The 17,667-nt window shown below is 42.9% G+C and overlaps 1 protein-coding gene across 1 annotated transcript; it reads left to right on the plus strand.

Moving 5' to 3' along the window:
- The first annotated feature begins 543 nt into the window (after positions 1 to 543).
- On the plus strand, positions 544 to 11,394 carry LOC139310224 (CCN family member 1-like). The gene is made up of 5 exons (XM_070934385.1): positions 544 to 777; positions 1,821 to 2,034; positions 5,147 to 5,473; positions 8,474 to 8,679; positions 9,625 to 11,394. Exons 1-5 carry the CDS (start codon positions 727 to 729, stop codon positions 9,931 to 9,933), a joined length of 1,107 nt encoding a protein of 368 aa, XP_070790486.1. The 5' UTR covers positions 544 to 726; the 3' UTR covers positions 9,934 to 11,394.
- Positions 11,395 to 17,667: the final 6,273 nt, after the last annotated feature.

Below are 17,667 nucleotides of genomic sequence, written 5' to 3' on the forward strand. Positions count from 1 at the left end.
GCATTCAGATTATCCATAGTAATTTCAGGCATCTGATGTTCCTGGTTCCTATAGCCTTTGAATCTACCTTAGAGTCAGATCAGAGATTCGCTGCAGCGTTGGCCTCCTTCCGTTTATTTTTTCTTCTTCCATGATGTTTTCCTTCTGCCTAATTTGTTTTTTGGCAGGTCAGGAATGTTTGTGGCTACTCCTCACACTGGATTGCCTATGCGGCGATGTGCCCCATGGGAGTAAGAACCTTAATTCAACAGTTTGCATAAAAAGTGCCTCTCTGCTTAGCGGAACATCTTGGCCCGCGCATGACTAAACGCACATCGCCTCGGAATGCACTGGCTTTCTAATTTTATGAATGACTCTATTCATGCGGCCCCTCCTACCTTTCCCAAGTCCCACCCCTGGAATGTTTGGAAGTGCGCCACCGTTGCTATTGGCTGACAGGAGGTTCCTATTGGCCCTCAGCCCGGTAGGTGGGAGGGCCTGGGGAAAATATAAATACAGAAAGAACGGAATAGCACTGTAGGTACTGAAAGTAGCATAAAAGGGGGTGTGTGCCAGGGTCCTGAGACCTTATAGAGGCAAGGGATCTGGGAGACTATTTTGCATCAGCTCTCAATTCTGTCTCATCCCGATCCTTCATCCTTCAGGAGGTTGCTTCCCTGGTGCGTTTGCTTCTCTCCTTCAGCAATAGTCGCCCTCTTCCTGGCCGTCTTTTCTCATCGAACAGGAATGAGAGTGGCTGCCCTGACCCTCGTGGCTTTCCTGCTGTGTTTCTCTCCGGTGAGTAGTCTTAGCTAGACTAGCCCTTCGATAAACTGAACTGGGGGTGCAACATTATTGTCAATATGACAGTAAACAATGCTGTCAAAACAGCTGAAATCATAATGGGGTTGGATCAAATAGCAATAGCACTTAGACTTACATACCGCTTCACAGTGCTTTACAGCCCTGTGTACGGAGGGTTTACAGAGTCAGCATATCCCCCCCGCCCCCCCCGCCAAACAATCTGGGTCCTCATTTTACCGACCTCGAAAGGATGGAAATTCTCATTAAATCCCCAGTAGCAGATTCTAGCTTGCTTAGCCCCCAAGGCTTCTCTGCGGGGGAATTTGGCTGAATCGGATCATACCAGGTGACGGATTGGGTGTACTTCCATTCGTGTTCCGGCTTCATCTGGCCACCGAATTCGGCTTGACAAAAGAGTAACAGAATGACAGAAGGCACTTTGGAGGTCGTCTAGTCCAACCCCCTGCTCGGTCAGGAAGCTCTATATATCATTTGACGTCCGAGCACTTGCTAGAGGTGTTCCGTAATACCCCAGGAGGGGATCCGGGGCCAAACTTCACCGCCTGCCTAAAGCCGGCAGCTCCACGCCGGTCGAGATGGGGAATAGCAGCAACCCGTCGGGGGTGCGCAGCGGTTACGTTTTCCTCCTCCGTCGATTCCCAGAGCTGCAGGTCGCACGGCCTCCGCTGCCTCACGCTTTGATTTGTTTCCAGAACTGGATCCCCGCGAGGTTGACGGAAGGGAGACCTCGGCGCGCTTGATGGAGGGTGGGGAGGAGAGAATGCCGGGACTGCGCGGCACGTAGCGCCCTCTAGGAAACGACTTCGGTGTCGCCTTTAAAAAGGGGGGTTGGGTGGGGGTGGGAAGCCACGGGTGAAAAAGCGAAAGCCTTCGCTCCCGAAGAGCCAAAACGCAGGAAGGGGCTTCGTGGGTTTCTTCTGAATTTGGAGGCCGTTGGGAGTTGATTAGCTGGACGGTTTTCCTCTCAGGGCTGCCGAAAGAACTGCCTTTCCCGGCCGCTCTCGCTCTTTTTGCAGGTCGCGGGCCGCTGCCCTGTCCCATGCCGCTGCGCACCGCGTCCCCTTCGCTGCCCTCCGGGGGTCAGCTCGGTTTTCGACGACTGTGGCTGCTGCCAAGTGTGCGCCCGCCAGCTCAAGGAGGACTGCGATAAGCTGTCGCCCTGCGATCCTCATAAAGGCCTGGAGTGCAATTTTGGGGCCGACCCCTTAGCGAAGCGGGGCATCTGTTGGGGTAAGAGGCGCGTTATAGCCTTAGCACGCATGTGACCTGAAGCTGGAGGAGCCGTTCAAAATTTGGTGCTTCTAGATGAGGTGTGTGGGTGACCGCTTCCTCCCTTCCCAGCGATCATGGACGGTGCCGTGCTGGAAGAGGGGTCTGGAAGAGGCCCTCTGAATGACAGAAGGTTGGAGCTCCAGACTGGAGTTGTATGTCTAAAAATCTACTGTTGGGAGAGAAGTATCAGTGGGTTATTTTTAGCAATTTTTTTTAAAAAAGTCCTATAAAACAATTGTGTAAGCTTTTATACTGGGATTTCTGCATGTTTTTCCTATTAGAATATCCTATGTCAGTGATGGCTAACCTTTTTGCCGTCACATGCCAAAAGCCAGGGGGAGCGCGGGGGGGCTCACACGCGTGCGTGCCCACACCCATAATTAATTGCGCCCCATCCCCTGTGCTCCCCGCGCTTTTGGCACACGATGGCACGGTGGTCCCGGTAGGCCTATTTTTCGCCCTCCCCAGGCTCCAGATGCTTTCTAGGAGCTTGGGGAGGGTGAAAACAGTCTTCCCCACCCCCACGGAGGCTGTTTCCCAACTTCCAATGGGCCCAGAAGGCCTGGAAACCAGCTGGCCGGCCTGTGCATGCATGCTGGAATTGAGCTAGGGCAACGCTCGCATGCCCACAGATATGGCTCCATGTGCTACCTGTGGCACGTGTGCCATAGGTTCGCCATCATGGTCCTATGTTAATAATTAAGAATTTGCAGTGAAGTTTTAAATGATTCTGGCTCATAATATAGTGTTCACCTCAGTGACGTTTGTAAGTGATTAAGCACTGTAAAATGCTTGACCTAGTGAAAAACAGATTAGTTACCCTCAGTTTCACAAGATGCAGCATTTTATTTGGGTAGCAGGGAATGGGTCCAAAATCCATCTGTCTTAGAAAGATGCCTTCATTCATTGCTTTGTGGTTGATTTGATAGAGCACAATCTTTGCAAGCCAAAGGTCACAATATGCTAGATGACAGGTGGAAGGCTTATAGCACCACTGCTCATCAATGTGTGTAGACAGATTTGGCTAGATGGACCAATGGTTTAACAAAAGGCAAGTCTGTTTGTTCAGGCTATTTAGCATATAAATCTGAGCTGGATTGATCTCCATGCCCAGTGATATTTTTTGAGAGATGTTAAGTGAGTTATTGGAAATAGGGAGATCATTCATAGCTAATGAAGATAACTTGTCTAAGTGTGATGGAATGTGCACCTGGAGGAGTAGTGGGAGAGTTTTGGCAACAAAGAGCTTTTCCAGAAAGAGGCCCAGATTAAGAGACTGTAAGTCCTGAGCTGGATGCAGAAAGGGGAAAGTGGTTCAGGATAATCACACCCTAGCATCTCTCAGGATACATCTGTTAGGTTAGAAAGTTACAGCTTTAGTTTGGCAAGAGTCTGTCCATTAGGTGCAAGCAAATAAAACATTGGACTTGATTGGGTCTCAGTGTCTTGTCTCTGGGCTTGGACCTTACAGTAAGTTTCCAAAATACTGTGTGTCTTATCCCAGCTTCCTCTAGATTACTGGCAAATAAGATCACTATGTAGCACTTAGTAACTTCTGTGCTCAATAGGAGAGTAAGAGATCAGGGCAGTGATAAAAATCCAGAAATTTGAGAAAAGAGATATTTTTAATAACTATGCAGAAGTGAAAGTAGAAAAAATGCACATAGAAAACCAGATTGCCAGGTTTGATTCTTAGCAAGCAGAGCCGATGAAAATTTTTATTTCCATAGGTAAGACTTCCAGGATCTACATACTTGCTGGACTTGCAGACTTGCTTTAAAAACTGTGACTTCCAGATGATCTAGCTCAGAGGTGTCAAACTCAATTTCATTGAGAGCCGCATAGGGTTGTGTTTCACCTTGGGGGGGGGCATGGCCAGGGTGGGCATGGCCAGCTCAACGTCACTCATCGAGGCTCTGTTTTTGGCCGCAACAGCTGGCCAGGGCTCCGTTTTCGGTCGCGATGGCCTCCTGCAGCTCTCTGCCAGTCAAAACAGAGCTCAAGGAGGCTATGTGTGGCCTGCCTGGGCTTCGTTTTCGCTGACACAGGGTTGCAGGAGGCCATTGTGACTGAAAACGGAGCTTGGGAGGGCCACATGCAGCCCTCCCAAGCTCCTTTTAGCTGGCAGAAGCACCACGGGTCGGTCCTTTGCTGTTTCTAGAGTGGGCCGCGGGCCAGATCTAAACACCCCATGGGCCAGATCCGGCCTGCAGGCCTTGAGTTTGATACTCCTGATCTAGCCATAGCTGCATACACCCAGTGGAAAAATATGCAGGAAATAAAAGAAACCCTATAAGCGCATATAGAACAAGTGAAAAAAAGAAGACAATGTTGCAGAACAAGGAGATGAAGACCACATCCTTTTAGGCTAGAATTCTTCTCAGCAGACCCTCCAGCAGAAGGCCTCCAGCCCTCTCCCAAGCCACTGCAACCTGATCCCAGGCTGTGTGTGCTTTTCACATCCTGTTTTCACATGTCTATTTAAAGCTCAGAACACTCGCCTCTTGTTGACGTGGCCCCTAAAAACCCAGTTCTGCAGATAAATATTTTCCTCTGACTTCTAATGGTGATAGCCAGGGACTTGCTGTGTTTTTCACTTCTGCATCATCTAACTCTTGAGGTTTCGGGTACCACTCCCAGCTTCAACTGAGGTTGTATGTTAGTGCAGACCAATGGGATGTGACCTTGAAGTCTTCACAGTACCTCTTGGTTATTTTTCTGGTCTGTTTGTGTGAACAGTGCTCCCTGGTGACTATGAAGGTGAAATCCTAATTAAATATAGCTTGGGAAATCTTTGTGCTGAAGTTCAGGATGATTTAAGACTTCTTTCTGCAGCTATTTCAAAGGGTCACATGTATGTATGTTTGAAAACAGATTAATAAGAAATTACCTGGCCTGGGGGAGGAAAAAGGATGATTAGTGATAACTTGCTCCAACACAATACCTTGGTAGTTCATCCAATTTGCAACTTCTAACAGGACCCTCTCTTATAAATGTGTACGTCATATATGATTACACCTTTAAACACACAATTACTAAATGGGAATGTCTTTTTTCTTCCCTTCCTCAGCAAAGCAAGAAGGTCGGACCTGTGAATACAACGGCCGTATCTACCAAAATGGAGAGAACTTCCAGCCTAGTTGCAAACATCAATGCACTTGCATTGATGGAGCGGTGGGTTGCCAGCCTCTTTGCCCATTGGAATTACCTCTGGCTTCACTAGGCTGTCCCAGTCCCCGGCTCCTTAAAGTACCTGGTCAATGCTGCAAGAAATTTGTGTGCAGCAAAGGACCCAAGAAGTACAAAGGTGTTACCTTTGAGTACAACTCAAATGGAGAGGCCAGAAGCAATGAAATCATCTATGTGGGCAAAGGTGGACACTGGAAAAACCTGCCAGGTGAGTGGGCAGAAGACAGAAACTCAGCAAAATTGAGTTACTCAAGCCCTACCAGGGTTAGTGGGTATGTTCAGTTAGGAGCTTTAATATTTATATTGGTAAAATTGAGAAGAAATCATAGGGAAAGAGGATTTTGCAATTTATAATTGCTTCAAAGATCTAGATGGGGTAACTATAAGAGCACAAACCACCTAAGACTAATACCCACCTATCTCACGTGGAACGCTGCCAGAGAGCTAATTTCCAGACGCAGGGCAAGGCCAAATTTGGCACAGAGTCATAAACAGACTTTTCCAATCTTGAATTGGCCAGATGAACTAATTGCTTCCTGCAAAAGCTCACGTCCCAATCACTCTTCTTTTATGTTTTATGGGAGGGGCCAATCATCTCTAAGCCTTACTCCCAAGTCGACCCTGTTTCCTTAATTGTTCTTGTCGTCTGGCAGCTCTGCGCATGTGCCCACTGGGAACAGACTCCCGCTATTCTTCTGCCTCGCTGCTGTCAGACTTCGGAGGCTGCACATAACTATCAGATGGCCTTGGCCCCCTCTCTGCCTCCGATGCAGAGCCCTTATCTGAGCTTTCCCCAGCCCCCAGGACTGGCCCAAATTCCTCCCCAACCTCCTCATGGTCCAACTCTGCTGCCAGCTCCGCTGGCTGCGGGCGGGCCACAACACTAGGCTCTCTGCACGGTGCTACTGTTTCAGGACAAATTTATTGTTTTTGAAGTAGTTTGTAGGAATACTTTCTTTTACGATTATATAATGGAAATAAGACTTTGTAGGCCTACAGTAGGTATTATTCAGATTAGGTTAACGGGCAGTACATGGAAAACCGCAGCAATATAATCTAAATGTGACCAGATATGAAGTCAATAACCAAGGCAGGCTCCTAAATTTGTTTGCACTCTCGAAAGTTCGTGCTTTGAGACGATAGCATAGAATAGAATTCTTTATTGGCCAAGTGTGATTGGACACACAACAAATTTGCCTCGGGTACAGAAGCTCTCCGTGTAGATACAAGCAAAAGATGTGCATAGGATATAACGAGCTGACCTTAAAAATAGTTTTGTTTCAACAACAAGAGATTAAAAAGCTAACCTTGTGTTGGGAGGTGATCCTAAGTAGGATGGGAACATTAAACAAAAATAGGGGTAAGAATGGCAGTAGCTTGTTGCCCTTTTGGGATCTAAATCTGATGCTCCTCAGGGTCATGAAATGTGATACTTTATTTGCATTTTGCTTTGGTTTCCAGCTGCTATTTGTATTAAACATAACTGGTGAGGGTGGGGTCAGAAAGCACTGCATCCATATGAGGTTTTTTTTTCCACGTGATGTCCAGAGCATAACTTTCTCAAGATCTCAGTGGATTGAAAGATAATTCTGTGGGTTCATTCTCACATCCTGCTTGCTGCAGCACAAAGATGGCTAATTGTTTTGGTGGGGCATATCCTAACGGCATTACTTCCTTCTCATCTCCAGCCCATAACTGAGGCAACCCAGACCCATTCTTAGTTGGAAGAATTTTTTTCTTTCCCAGTGGAAAACTTCTTATGTAATATGCAGGCATGTCTTGGAGTGGCATGGTTAGGGACATTGTCTGCTCAAATCCAATTGGCTCAGGTCAGCTATAGGAACACCTCTCCCCATCAATTGTTGGGCACTGGGCCTCCCTGAGTATTTTGGTTTTGGCTGCAACCTGGTCTTTTTATCTTTACAATATCGGACTCCCAGGACACCGATAGATCTTCAACCAGGAATCTTGCTATCTGGTATGAGTGTACAGTGTGGATATGTGTGTGTGTTGAGAAGATTGTAAATAAATATATAAATTAGAAAAAGCCTAAGAGGCACACATACCCTCAGGGAAAGGGGAATGGGAGGAAGAAAAGATCAAAAATGATTTGCAGAGGAAATTGGCTTCAGAGAGGGAAAATAAAAAAAATCTAGAGGCAAATGGTGTAAAGGCACAATAACATTGAGTTATTTCTGGTTCAGATATTTCTGCATTTCCAATGAGCTCTTCTGATCTCTCAGACAGACTTTTTGGGTGGGGAGGCACAAATTCTTTGATGTAGGCTAGAATGTATTTTTAATTACCACTCTATAATGCTTTCATAGATGCTGCCATATAGTGGTTAATTGGATCATTGCAGGCTTTATAGAGGATTGTGGATTTCCTGGGAATTTGATGTTTGTCAGAAGCATGTAGTAAAAGATAAAAATTAGATGCTGATTTATAAGTGCACTCTGCACATGTTCAGGAGAGTGATAGGTGGCTGATTCTTCTTCTGGAAAAACTAGCAAGAAATCCACCAGTCACTGTCCTGAAACTACTTTGTGTTGAAAGTTGCATAAGGGAGCATCACTCTCCATTCATGTTGCTGAGTCATGGTGAAGATACCATAATTGGTGGGAGCAACACAATTTATCTCAATATAACTTCTTCCCAGAAGACGGGAGCAGGAAAAAAAAAACATGGCTGTTAAGAGTCAGCCCTGACTCTTGCTTAATTTTCCATGCAAAATAGAAATAAGAAATGTTCCCAGACAGTCTTAACATTATAGGAGTGTGGAAGAGGAAGGCAGATATGAGGTGGGCCCCAAAGTTTTAAACACAGAAAAGTTGGTACCTGAACCCTAGAACTCAAATTCAGTTTCTTTCGTCTTCTTTCTTCTGTTTTCTATGCTATAACCATCTGATGCATGGTTTGCTTTGACCTTTTCATGAAATGCCCAGTGGAGTAGCAGAACTGCCACAGAAGCTCTTCTTGGCATAAGAAGATTTTCACTGGACAAATCTGAACATCTAAATGATTAATTGCTCAGTTTCCGAAAGTGCTAGCCCTGAGCTACTCACTATCAGTGCACTAATGGCTGCCCACTACTGGTCCATCAACAGCATCTTGTTGTTTGTAGTCATTCCAGTTGCTGAGATGTTGTTTTGCTCCCTTGGGATCCCTATGATGGTGAAGTAATGAGATTTTTTATCTCTCTCCTCAGCATGGAGACCATTCTTCCAGGATCAGAATACCAAGCAAGAGCGCAAATGCTTGGCTCAGACCACACACTGGTCGCCGTGCTCTAAAAGTTGTGGTTTTGGCATCTCTACTCGCATCAACAGCAATAATCCCCAATGCAAGCTGATCAAAGAAACCCGATTGTGTCAGGTCAGGCCCTGTGAGCAGCCTGATTTTTCAAAGCTAAAGGTGAGATGGCAGAACCAAAAGAAAAGGAGGGCTAGTGTTGGTTACAGCAGCCTTCCCTATTGATCTTAGCCATATATCACATCTGTGTGGAGTTGACAAGAGTTGCAGTCCAAATGGGGAAGAAACCTTAAAATTATAATCCAGTTTCTGGAAATCAGAATGTATATATTAATATATTAAGTATAAATTTTAAAATATGAGTTTCCTGAAGCCAGGTATTGAAGAGGTTCTGGGTAAGGAATGGGGCAGTGGTGAAATTCATAAATTTTCCCCACTGGTTTTATGGGCGTGGCTTGGTGGGCGTGGTGTGGTGGTCATGTGACCGGGGAAACCAACTATCACACTTTACACAAAAATAACCCAAAAGCTACACAACTGACTCACACACAATGAAAAAGCAGCTGGACTTCACACAAAATGGCCCCTGCAACAAGCAGGAACCTCACAGAGAGTTCAAAAACAAACTATCACACTTTACACAAAAATACTGGTTCGGGCAATAGGTAGTAAAAAAAATGTTTTAAAAAGTAAAAAAAAAAGTTCCCACGATCGCGCAACACACCTAATTGTCACAGCTGATTGTGGGAACCTTTTTTTTTTTTTTACTTTTTAAAGCATTTTTTTACTACCGGTTCGGGTGAATCGGCCTAAACTGGTAGCATTTCACCCCTGGAATGGGATATCTAATAATAGAAGTCAGCATTCCCTAACCAATGCTGATTTGTGGTTCTCACTTCAGGCACCCTAATTAAATGTTTGATTTTCTCCAGGGATATTTGGGAGAATATCTCCAGAGTTTTACTGGCCATGTTTGTAGGGAGTTTTGGATGGGTTGCTGCAGTGCACTACCCTAAGGAAAGATGTACTAATTCATAGCAGTCTGGGCCCGAGACAGGACTAGATGGGTAGCATTAAATGCTTTCTCTTCCCCCCCCTTTTTTTTAGAAAGGCAAGAAATGTCTGAGGACGCACAAAGTTCAAGAGCCAGTGAGATTAAGTCATGCCGGTTGCAAGAGCCCACGTCGTTACCAGCCAAGTTTCTGTGGGGCCTGCCTGGATGGCCGCTGCTGTGTACCCCTGCGCACTCGTACGCTAAATGTACCCTTCCATTGTCCTGATGGGAGCACTTTTACCAAGAAGGTCATGATGATCCATACTTGCCAGTGTGGGGCAGCTCACTGCCCGCTGCTGAGTGAAGCTGCCATGGGCCCCCAGTATCAGCTGAATGGGGACATTCACAAATTCCTGGAATGATGGGGCATGCCGACCTCTTTGCTGGTGGCTCTGACGGAGTTCCCAAATTACTTTGGATCGTCCAGGCCCCCTGCTTGATCCATGAAGCTAAAACATGCTGTAGTTGCTCTGCTTCCCTGAATGCTAAATCCGGAAGACAAAATGGCATTTGGAAATGGCCTAACCCTTCGGTATTTGGAAAATGCATTGAGCCATGTTGGAAGTATGGCTTTCCAGTGACTGGGAACGGATCGAATGGCACTGATTTCAGTCTCTCTATTCAGTCCAGCCAGGCTCAGGCTGGAACTGAGTCTCATGCTACTATGGTAGTAGAAGATCAAAGACTTCTGATTATTATTATTTTTTAAATTTCATGGCCCTCGTGCTGGAAAGGTTGAGGAAGCACAGTATTATGCAGTATTGTTAGCTGGGGGAGGGGTGTGTGGTTCAGGTTGCTAAATCCCAAACTGGGCAGTTTTGACAGTTTCAAGATCCCAGAATTTGGAGGAAAATACTACATTTTAAGTTAAATAAGAGTCAGCTATGGTTGAATAAGCTGTCTTTCAAAAGAGCCATAATTCTGATGAGTTTGGGATCTGGCAATAAAACCTTAAAGCAACCTAATGGATGAGGAATGAAAAGGAGATGTGAAACAAAACTCAGATAACAAAGTATGTATTCCCTGCCCTCCCCCTCCCCCCAGGCTCCTGTGATTTTTCTGACCAACTGGCCAGAAAGAGAAGCTGATCGAGTCTTCCTCTCCCTTATCTCACCATTGTTTACTTCTGCTCCTTAGTTTGCTTCCTCCTCGTCCTTCAGTTTGAAATTTGCTTGCTAGTTTGCCCATCTTTACATCCAAAGGCTGCCCTCCCAACTGCCCACAGTGCCCCCTAATGGCAAGATGTTTTCAGGAAGGAGTCACATTCAATGACCCAGCAGGAAGGGAAATCCGTATAAATCCGCTGCTCTCATCCATGGTCTACTTTCAATCTTCTCTAGTTTGCACTCTGTTAGGCTACCAGACTGCTGCTGCCAGTCTAGATTTTAAGCTTCACATTCATGAATCTCAAAGAGAGGAAAAATGAAATTACTTTATGGGCACGTTTTAAAATGAGTTAAAGTAGAGTTGAAAGAGGTTTGTTCCATATGTGCAGCCACTTTAATCTCTGCTTTAAAAAGTTTGTACAAAGATGATAGTTGCACAAAGAATTATGTGTTGGGCTGCAGCAGCAGAGACATATAAAAAGCAGCATTTGAGATACTGTCCATTCTCCAATCAACGATTAAACCGAAAAGCACCCTTTACAAAAGCACTTTTTAAAAAACAAACATCCTATTCCAATTCTGTTCCTGGTGAACAGCAAAAGTACAGTAAGGCTGAAAAAAAATTCAGGGCACAGTATTAGAAGGGACTTGAGACATTTTGGGGCAGTTAGGAAAACCTATATTTATACGGGCAGCAAAGTTCTTTCTGCTCTGAAGATTATTTTATGGATTTTTTTTTATTTTGTTTGTTTTGCATAAAGAAAAAACTTCAACAATAGATTGGAGTGATGGCTATTTAGCTTCATAATGAAGCCTTCTGTGCATTACCTTTTGTATGCAAAGCTTTTATTCCTATTTAATCTTAGGGTTGCTACAGTGATAGATCAATGTTTATCATTTTAGTCTCTGTTTTATGACCCTTCCTGCTTGATAGAAGGCTCTGTAGCAGAAAAACAGGATACTGCCCTTTCAAAATGATATTCCAAATGGGCTTGATGTAATGCTTCCAAAACAATCTTATGCCAGAGATAGACGATGGAATAGATATATCTAATGGACGTTGATTTGACTTTATCATTTGTAGGCATTTGATGCCCACTAAATCTATTCTGCCATAATTAACATCAACCGAAGTCAAAATGAATGGTGGCAAAGGATTGTGGAACCACCAATGGTTCCCAATCTGTGGAGGACAAAGGTCCTCCAGGATGGGTTGTAAGGTATACACATGAACATATACACACAGCCCAAATCTAGTGAGATTACAAAACCTTGTGAAAGGGTGTTACTGCTGACAACCACATGAGATTTTGACATTCTTTATTTTGGCTTTTTATTTTAAGATTAAAACTAATTTTTATTTGGTTTAGGGATCCCATGTACCATGTATGTTTGGAGCAGGGGTCACATACCATGGTGAGTGCAGGCACTACATGGCTGATCTGTGGCTTGTGTGGCAGTCCTCAAAAAAACCTTCCATTGTAGGGCTTCAAATTAAGGAAAAAATGAGAGTCACTTGGAAGGCACCAGCATGTTTTTGATTCTTGGAACCATCAACTCTGAATCTGCAACTCTCTCAAAAGGACTTTAGAGATGGTTATAGTACAAGTAGCTGACTATTCTTGGGCTGTGGAGATTTGAGCATTGCTATGCTACTTGCATTGGAATTGTACTTTGGACTTTTCCCCCAAATCTGTAAGGGAACAGGCGGGACCTGGCCTTATTTGGAATGCTTCTGCTATTTTAAAATATATTTTATTCAAAGCTATGCTGATTCTTTGTTTCAATGAAGATAATATGGCTATAATTCTGTACATTGTCATGTCCACGAATGAAGGCAAATCTAAGTGTCCCAGGATATTGTTGTAAGATCCAATCTGAGTCGGTCACCAGGACCAGAGTGTTAGTTTTCCAAGCTTTCGGACTCCTGCTGGAGCCCATCCATTGTCATGTCCCTCTCCCTGCCCTTTGGTGGAAGATATACAACCCCTTAAAGAAGAAAATTGAGAGAAGTAAAATACTTCTGAATATCTGGAGCAGAGCAAGGAATTCCTGATTCCTTCCAGATAAACCTCTCAAACACTCCTCATTTTGCAGAAAACATCAACAGGTATTGACTAATTAACTGAGCAATCCCTCAGCATTTGGGAGCACAGCAGCAGAAGGCAGAGGCATAATTGTTGAAACAATGCCCGTTTGGAAAGACAAACCACCCAACCTGCTGATGAGTATTGCCAAGTAAAGCAGTCCTCATGAGTTGGAATATTCAAAGGCAATTTTGCATACTATTCAGCCAAACCCTGTGTGGAGTTTTGGAAGTCAGATTTAAATGTGTTTGCATCAGAGACGCAGGTTCAACAGTTTTTTTTTAGATCAGCCCTCAATTTGTGGGACTCATTGTGCTGCATTTCTGTAGGTAGGTTCCGCTGTGTACTTAGCAGAATGCAGACTTGCACATATACGCATGTGCTACTAAATTAGGCCCACAGACCCTATTTCTAAGGAAACATAGTTACCAGTATGTCCTGACATAGTTAGCCAGAGATTAGAAGGATCAATAGTAATGGAGTACCCCCCCCCAACCAACACTATTAATACCACCTGTATACAGTCCCTACTGTGTTACAATTACCAGAATTCTTTAATCTTTTTTCAATTGTGGAAAAATAATTGGAAAATACTAGGCTGGGGAAGATGTCGTCCACCAAATGTTGTTGAATCAAGATCCTGTCAATTCTAGTCAACATGATAAAAACATAGGAATGAGTTGAGGTTATAACCCGACATCTATTTTTTTAAAAAAATCACAGCAGGATTATTTTGTGCTAAAATCTACAGAGATCAATGTTTCTTTTGTCCCTCTTTGTTCATTTAGTATAATGATTAAACTGTTGGATGAAGATAGAAGTTGGGTGAATAACATTATCTTCACCTCAAAGAGATGTTATGAAGATAATTTCAGAGCAATCCTACGTACTAAATGCAGCATAGAAACCAATGTGTAAATAGATAATGTTTACATGGATAGATCATTTATGAATTGTAATTTTAATTTTAAATTTTTCTTTTACTTTCTTCTTGGGTTAGGAAGAGATTGGGAAAGATGGCATAAATGATTATATTATATAATATATATAATTTTTAGTAAAGGAATTTTAAAATAATAAAAACAATATAAATTTTGAGAGAAAAAAGTAAGGAAAGTAAGGAAAAATAATAACTGAAAATGTGCAAAGAAAGAAAGAAAGAAAGAGAGAAGATAAAGGAAAGTTATAAAGAAGATATTTCTGATTTTAACAGCCATTGCAAATACCTTTATACCCTCTCTCTATGATTACAGCAGAATTTGCTTCTATCTTTTCCAATCATCAAATCCATAAAGCAGCAAAAAGTCCATAAGTGGTTTCCAGTCACAAATCAATATAGTTATTGTCCTTTCCCTAGTCAGGCAACTAAATTTCTTGATCTCATAAGTCTGTTATCCTCACCAGCCATTCCTGAATTGTGCATATTTCAGAGTCTTTCCATTTTTGTGCATATAATCATCTTCTAGCAGTGATTGTATGCAGGGGTGGGTTCTACTTACCTTTACTACCGGTTCGCAACGGGGCCATGTGCTCTTCTGCGTATGCGCAGAAACTTCTGTGCATGTATAGAAGCGTTCTGATGATGTCAGGGTTGGTGGGCAGAGCCTCCCGCCAGTTTTAGTACCAGTTCTATAGAACCGGTCCGAACCAGGGGCAACCCACCACTGATTGTATGTAAAAGCAACTTTTTTTAAAAAAAATTCTAATTATCTATCCATTAGTTCCAATACGAAAAGTTCTGGTTTCAATTGAACAGCAGATTACCAAGGATTTTCAGTCTATGATCCAGGTACCCAAATACTGTTCTTTGCTGAGTTCTTTACTTAAACTATACGTCAGGGTTCCAAGTAACACCCCTAAAGAAAGAACACTCTGAGGCTTGAGTTTCCTCAAAGTTCCATTTTATTAGAGATGTCATATTGGCACATATGGGAAAACCCGAATCCGAAAGTTTCCAGGTTTTCCCCACCCAAAGGAAAGTTCAAGTTCCTGCCCAACACCCACATGTCCGTCACAGGGCCCAATCCAAACACCGTGCCAACTGGAGATGCCTCCCACTTCCAGCTTCCAGATGCAGGGCAAGATATCCTTGACTTTCTGAGAAAGGAATGTTATTATGACTATATATCACCCCTGCTCCATACAATCCCCCCTCCCAGTTTCCCACAGTTGTAAAAGTGGCAGGCCTGAAGATCCAACGGAAAAGATGGCTTCCAGGCCTGACACTATATTTATGATATTGTGTGTTGATCTCCATGATCAATCAGGAAAGACAACTTTTAAGTATTCACTCTAGGACTGAGATCTGGTTAAGAGTGCTAATAGAACTTGTGAAAACTATTCTTTGCTATCAAAACTATCTCAAGAATCATAAAGAGGGAATAAAACAAATGAAAGGCTTTCAGCAAAGTTTTGCCTGTGTTTTAGTAGGCAGCTTCACCTATCATAACACAGAGGCCCCAACTTTCTTTGTACTGACTTTGCATGTAGACCATTTAGTTTCTTCTCATAACTGTCCTCCCTTCTCCAATTATAACAGGAATTATAGCATAAAACATATCTGTTATATTATAGTAATTATAGTATTTATTATACCCTGTTACAGTAATACATATCCTGGGGCTTCACTTCCTGCGATATTGCTCCCTGTCCTTGTAGAGGCAATACAGTTGCGCCCCTTTCTGGATCGGGACTCCCTACGCAGAGTCACTCAGGCACTCGTTACCTCATCACCTCTCGTGTGGACTATTGTAACGCTCTCTACATGGGGCTCCCCTTGGGGTACACCCGGAGGCTCCAGCTGGTGCAGAATGCGGCTGCGCGGGGGATTATGGGAGCGACGGGGCGCTCCCATGTGACTCCTCTCCTGCGTGAGCTGCATTGGCTTCCGGTGGACTTCCGGGTGCGCTTCAAGGTGTTGGTGATCACCTTTAAAGCGCTCCATGGCTTAGGGCCAGGGTACTTACGGGACTGCCTTCTGCCACCAATAGCCTCCCACCGGCCAGTTCGCTCCCACAGAGAGGGCCTCCTCAGGGTGCCGTCGGCTAGACAATGCCGGCTGACGACCCCCAGGAGGAGAGCCTTCTCTGTGGTGGCACCTACCCTTTGGAACAATCTACCCCCAGAGATACGAGTGATCTCCGACCTCCGGACTTTTCGTCGGGCCCTAAAAACTCATCTCTTTCAGTTAGCCGGTCTCTCTTGATTTTATGATTTTATGGTTGATTTTAAATTTTGATATGGATTTTAAATTGATAAATTTTAAACTATGGGCCAAATTTAATTATTTTAAATCTATTTTTAATCGTACTTTATGTATAAATGTTTTATTTTGGCTGTTCACCGCCCTGAGTCCGAAAGGAGAAGGGCAGTATAGAAATTTGAATAATAAATAAATAAATAAATAAATAAATAAATAAATAAATAAATAATAAATATCTCAAATCATTTTCTTCTTCCAATAGGCAGCAAGAGTTGACAGATTTTTAGGTAAGGTTGAAGGACAGTCAGATATAATAATGTTATATTGATATATAACATTATATGTATAATAACATATATAATGAATATCATGCTTTGGACCTTCTTCCAAACAATGAGATAATTTTAAGAAGCAATTTTGAAAACTATTTTCATTAACTCTTCTATTTTGCCATGTCAACAAAAAATAAATGTATTTATTTTTTACTATTTATATATTACATATAAATATTAATAAATATTATTAAATATTGATATATATAAATATATATTATTTATAAAAGAAGATCAGGATATTTTCTAAGATAAATAAGCAATTGGGCGGCTATTGTAATGTTTAGGCTGGGCTGGAGGAAACAGTGATGGGGAAAAGTTCAGTTTAGCACAGGACTGTCAAATTCCCGGCCCACGGGCTAGATGTGTCACACACTGGCCACGCCCATGCCTGGTTTAGCAAAGGGGGAAAAAGTCATGCTGCATCACGCTGCCATGATGTGAGTTTGACACCCTGGTTTAGCATGTCTTCCTTTCTGCTAACATTTTAGCTTCTGGGTTACAAAGATGCCTAATTTCGCTCATATACTGTCAATAGTTAACATGTTTTCTGTTATCTTCTGGTTTCATGTCTGCCTCTTTTTCTGCTCATTCATATTCTCTCTTATGTAAATATTTGCAGTGGGGGGAAAACTACATTAAAAAGATCTGTGAAAAATGAAACATACGTAATGTAAGTAAAAATAAACTTGGAACATTTGCAAAACAGTTGAATCTCAGTTCCTTTGGCATTGTTGATATAATTAAACCTTATGTGTAATTCTTGAGAAATAGTATTAAATCTGATAAAATTCAAGTTCTGCTTTGAAAGCACACCTGAAATCAGTGAAAATGCCCTGGAAAGCTCACAGAGAACATGAGCCAGTTCAGAAGTGAAAAATTCTATATGTGAGTAAGTAAATGTAGACTTGACATTTTAGAATAGCAGTAGCAAGTTATTTACCAGTTTACCTTTGCCTTTAAAAAGGTAACAACAGGTGGCAGCCCTTAGCCAAATTTGACTAGCTCGGAATAGCAGGGCTAGTTCTTCAACGAGAGGCTATCAGGAATCTTGGTCAGAGACTAGACTTGGAAGCTGAGAATAAAATATTCGGAAGAAGGTACTGCTAAACCATTTCTGTCTCCTGTTGCCAAGAACACAATATGGTCATTCATGTTCACAAAGTCACCAAGATTTGAGTTTCAGTCAAAGGAGACTTTTTAGTTACAACAAAAACAGACAAAACTTCTACGCTAATTAAAAATGGTTAATTTTAAGTGATTACATTTGCTTCATCATGGGTTTGTAACGTGTGAATAATAATAATAAAAAAAAGAAATACAGGAGGAGGGAAATGGAAGACAGCACACCTCTCTTTCTAAATGACAG

This window comes from Pituophis catenifer, unplaced genomic scaffold, assembly GCF_029215685.1.
Source record: "Pituophis catenifer annectens isolate HBS135680 unplaced genomic scaffold, rPitCat1.0.hap2 SCAF_2, whole genome shotgun sequence".
In the NCBI taxonomy this organism is placed as follows: Eukaryota; Metazoa; Chordata; class Lepidosauria; order Squamata; family Colubridae; genus Pituophis; species Pituophis catenifer.

Excerpts from the sequence above, each read along its gene's own strand:
- LOC139310224 (XM_070934385.1), top strand. The coding sequence starts at position 727 with ATGAGAGTGGCTGCCCTGACCCTCGTGGCTTTCCTGCTGTGTTTCTCT. Across the intron at positions 2,035-5,146 it reads GAAGCGGGGCATCTGTTGGG|CAAAGCAAGAAGGTCGGACC; the intron begins GTAAGAGGCGCG and ends TCCCTTCCTCAG. Across the intron at positions 8,680-9,624 it reads CTGATTTTTCAAAGCTAAAG|AAAGGCAAGAAATGTCTGAG; the intron begins GTGAGATGGCAG and ends CCTTTTTTTTAG.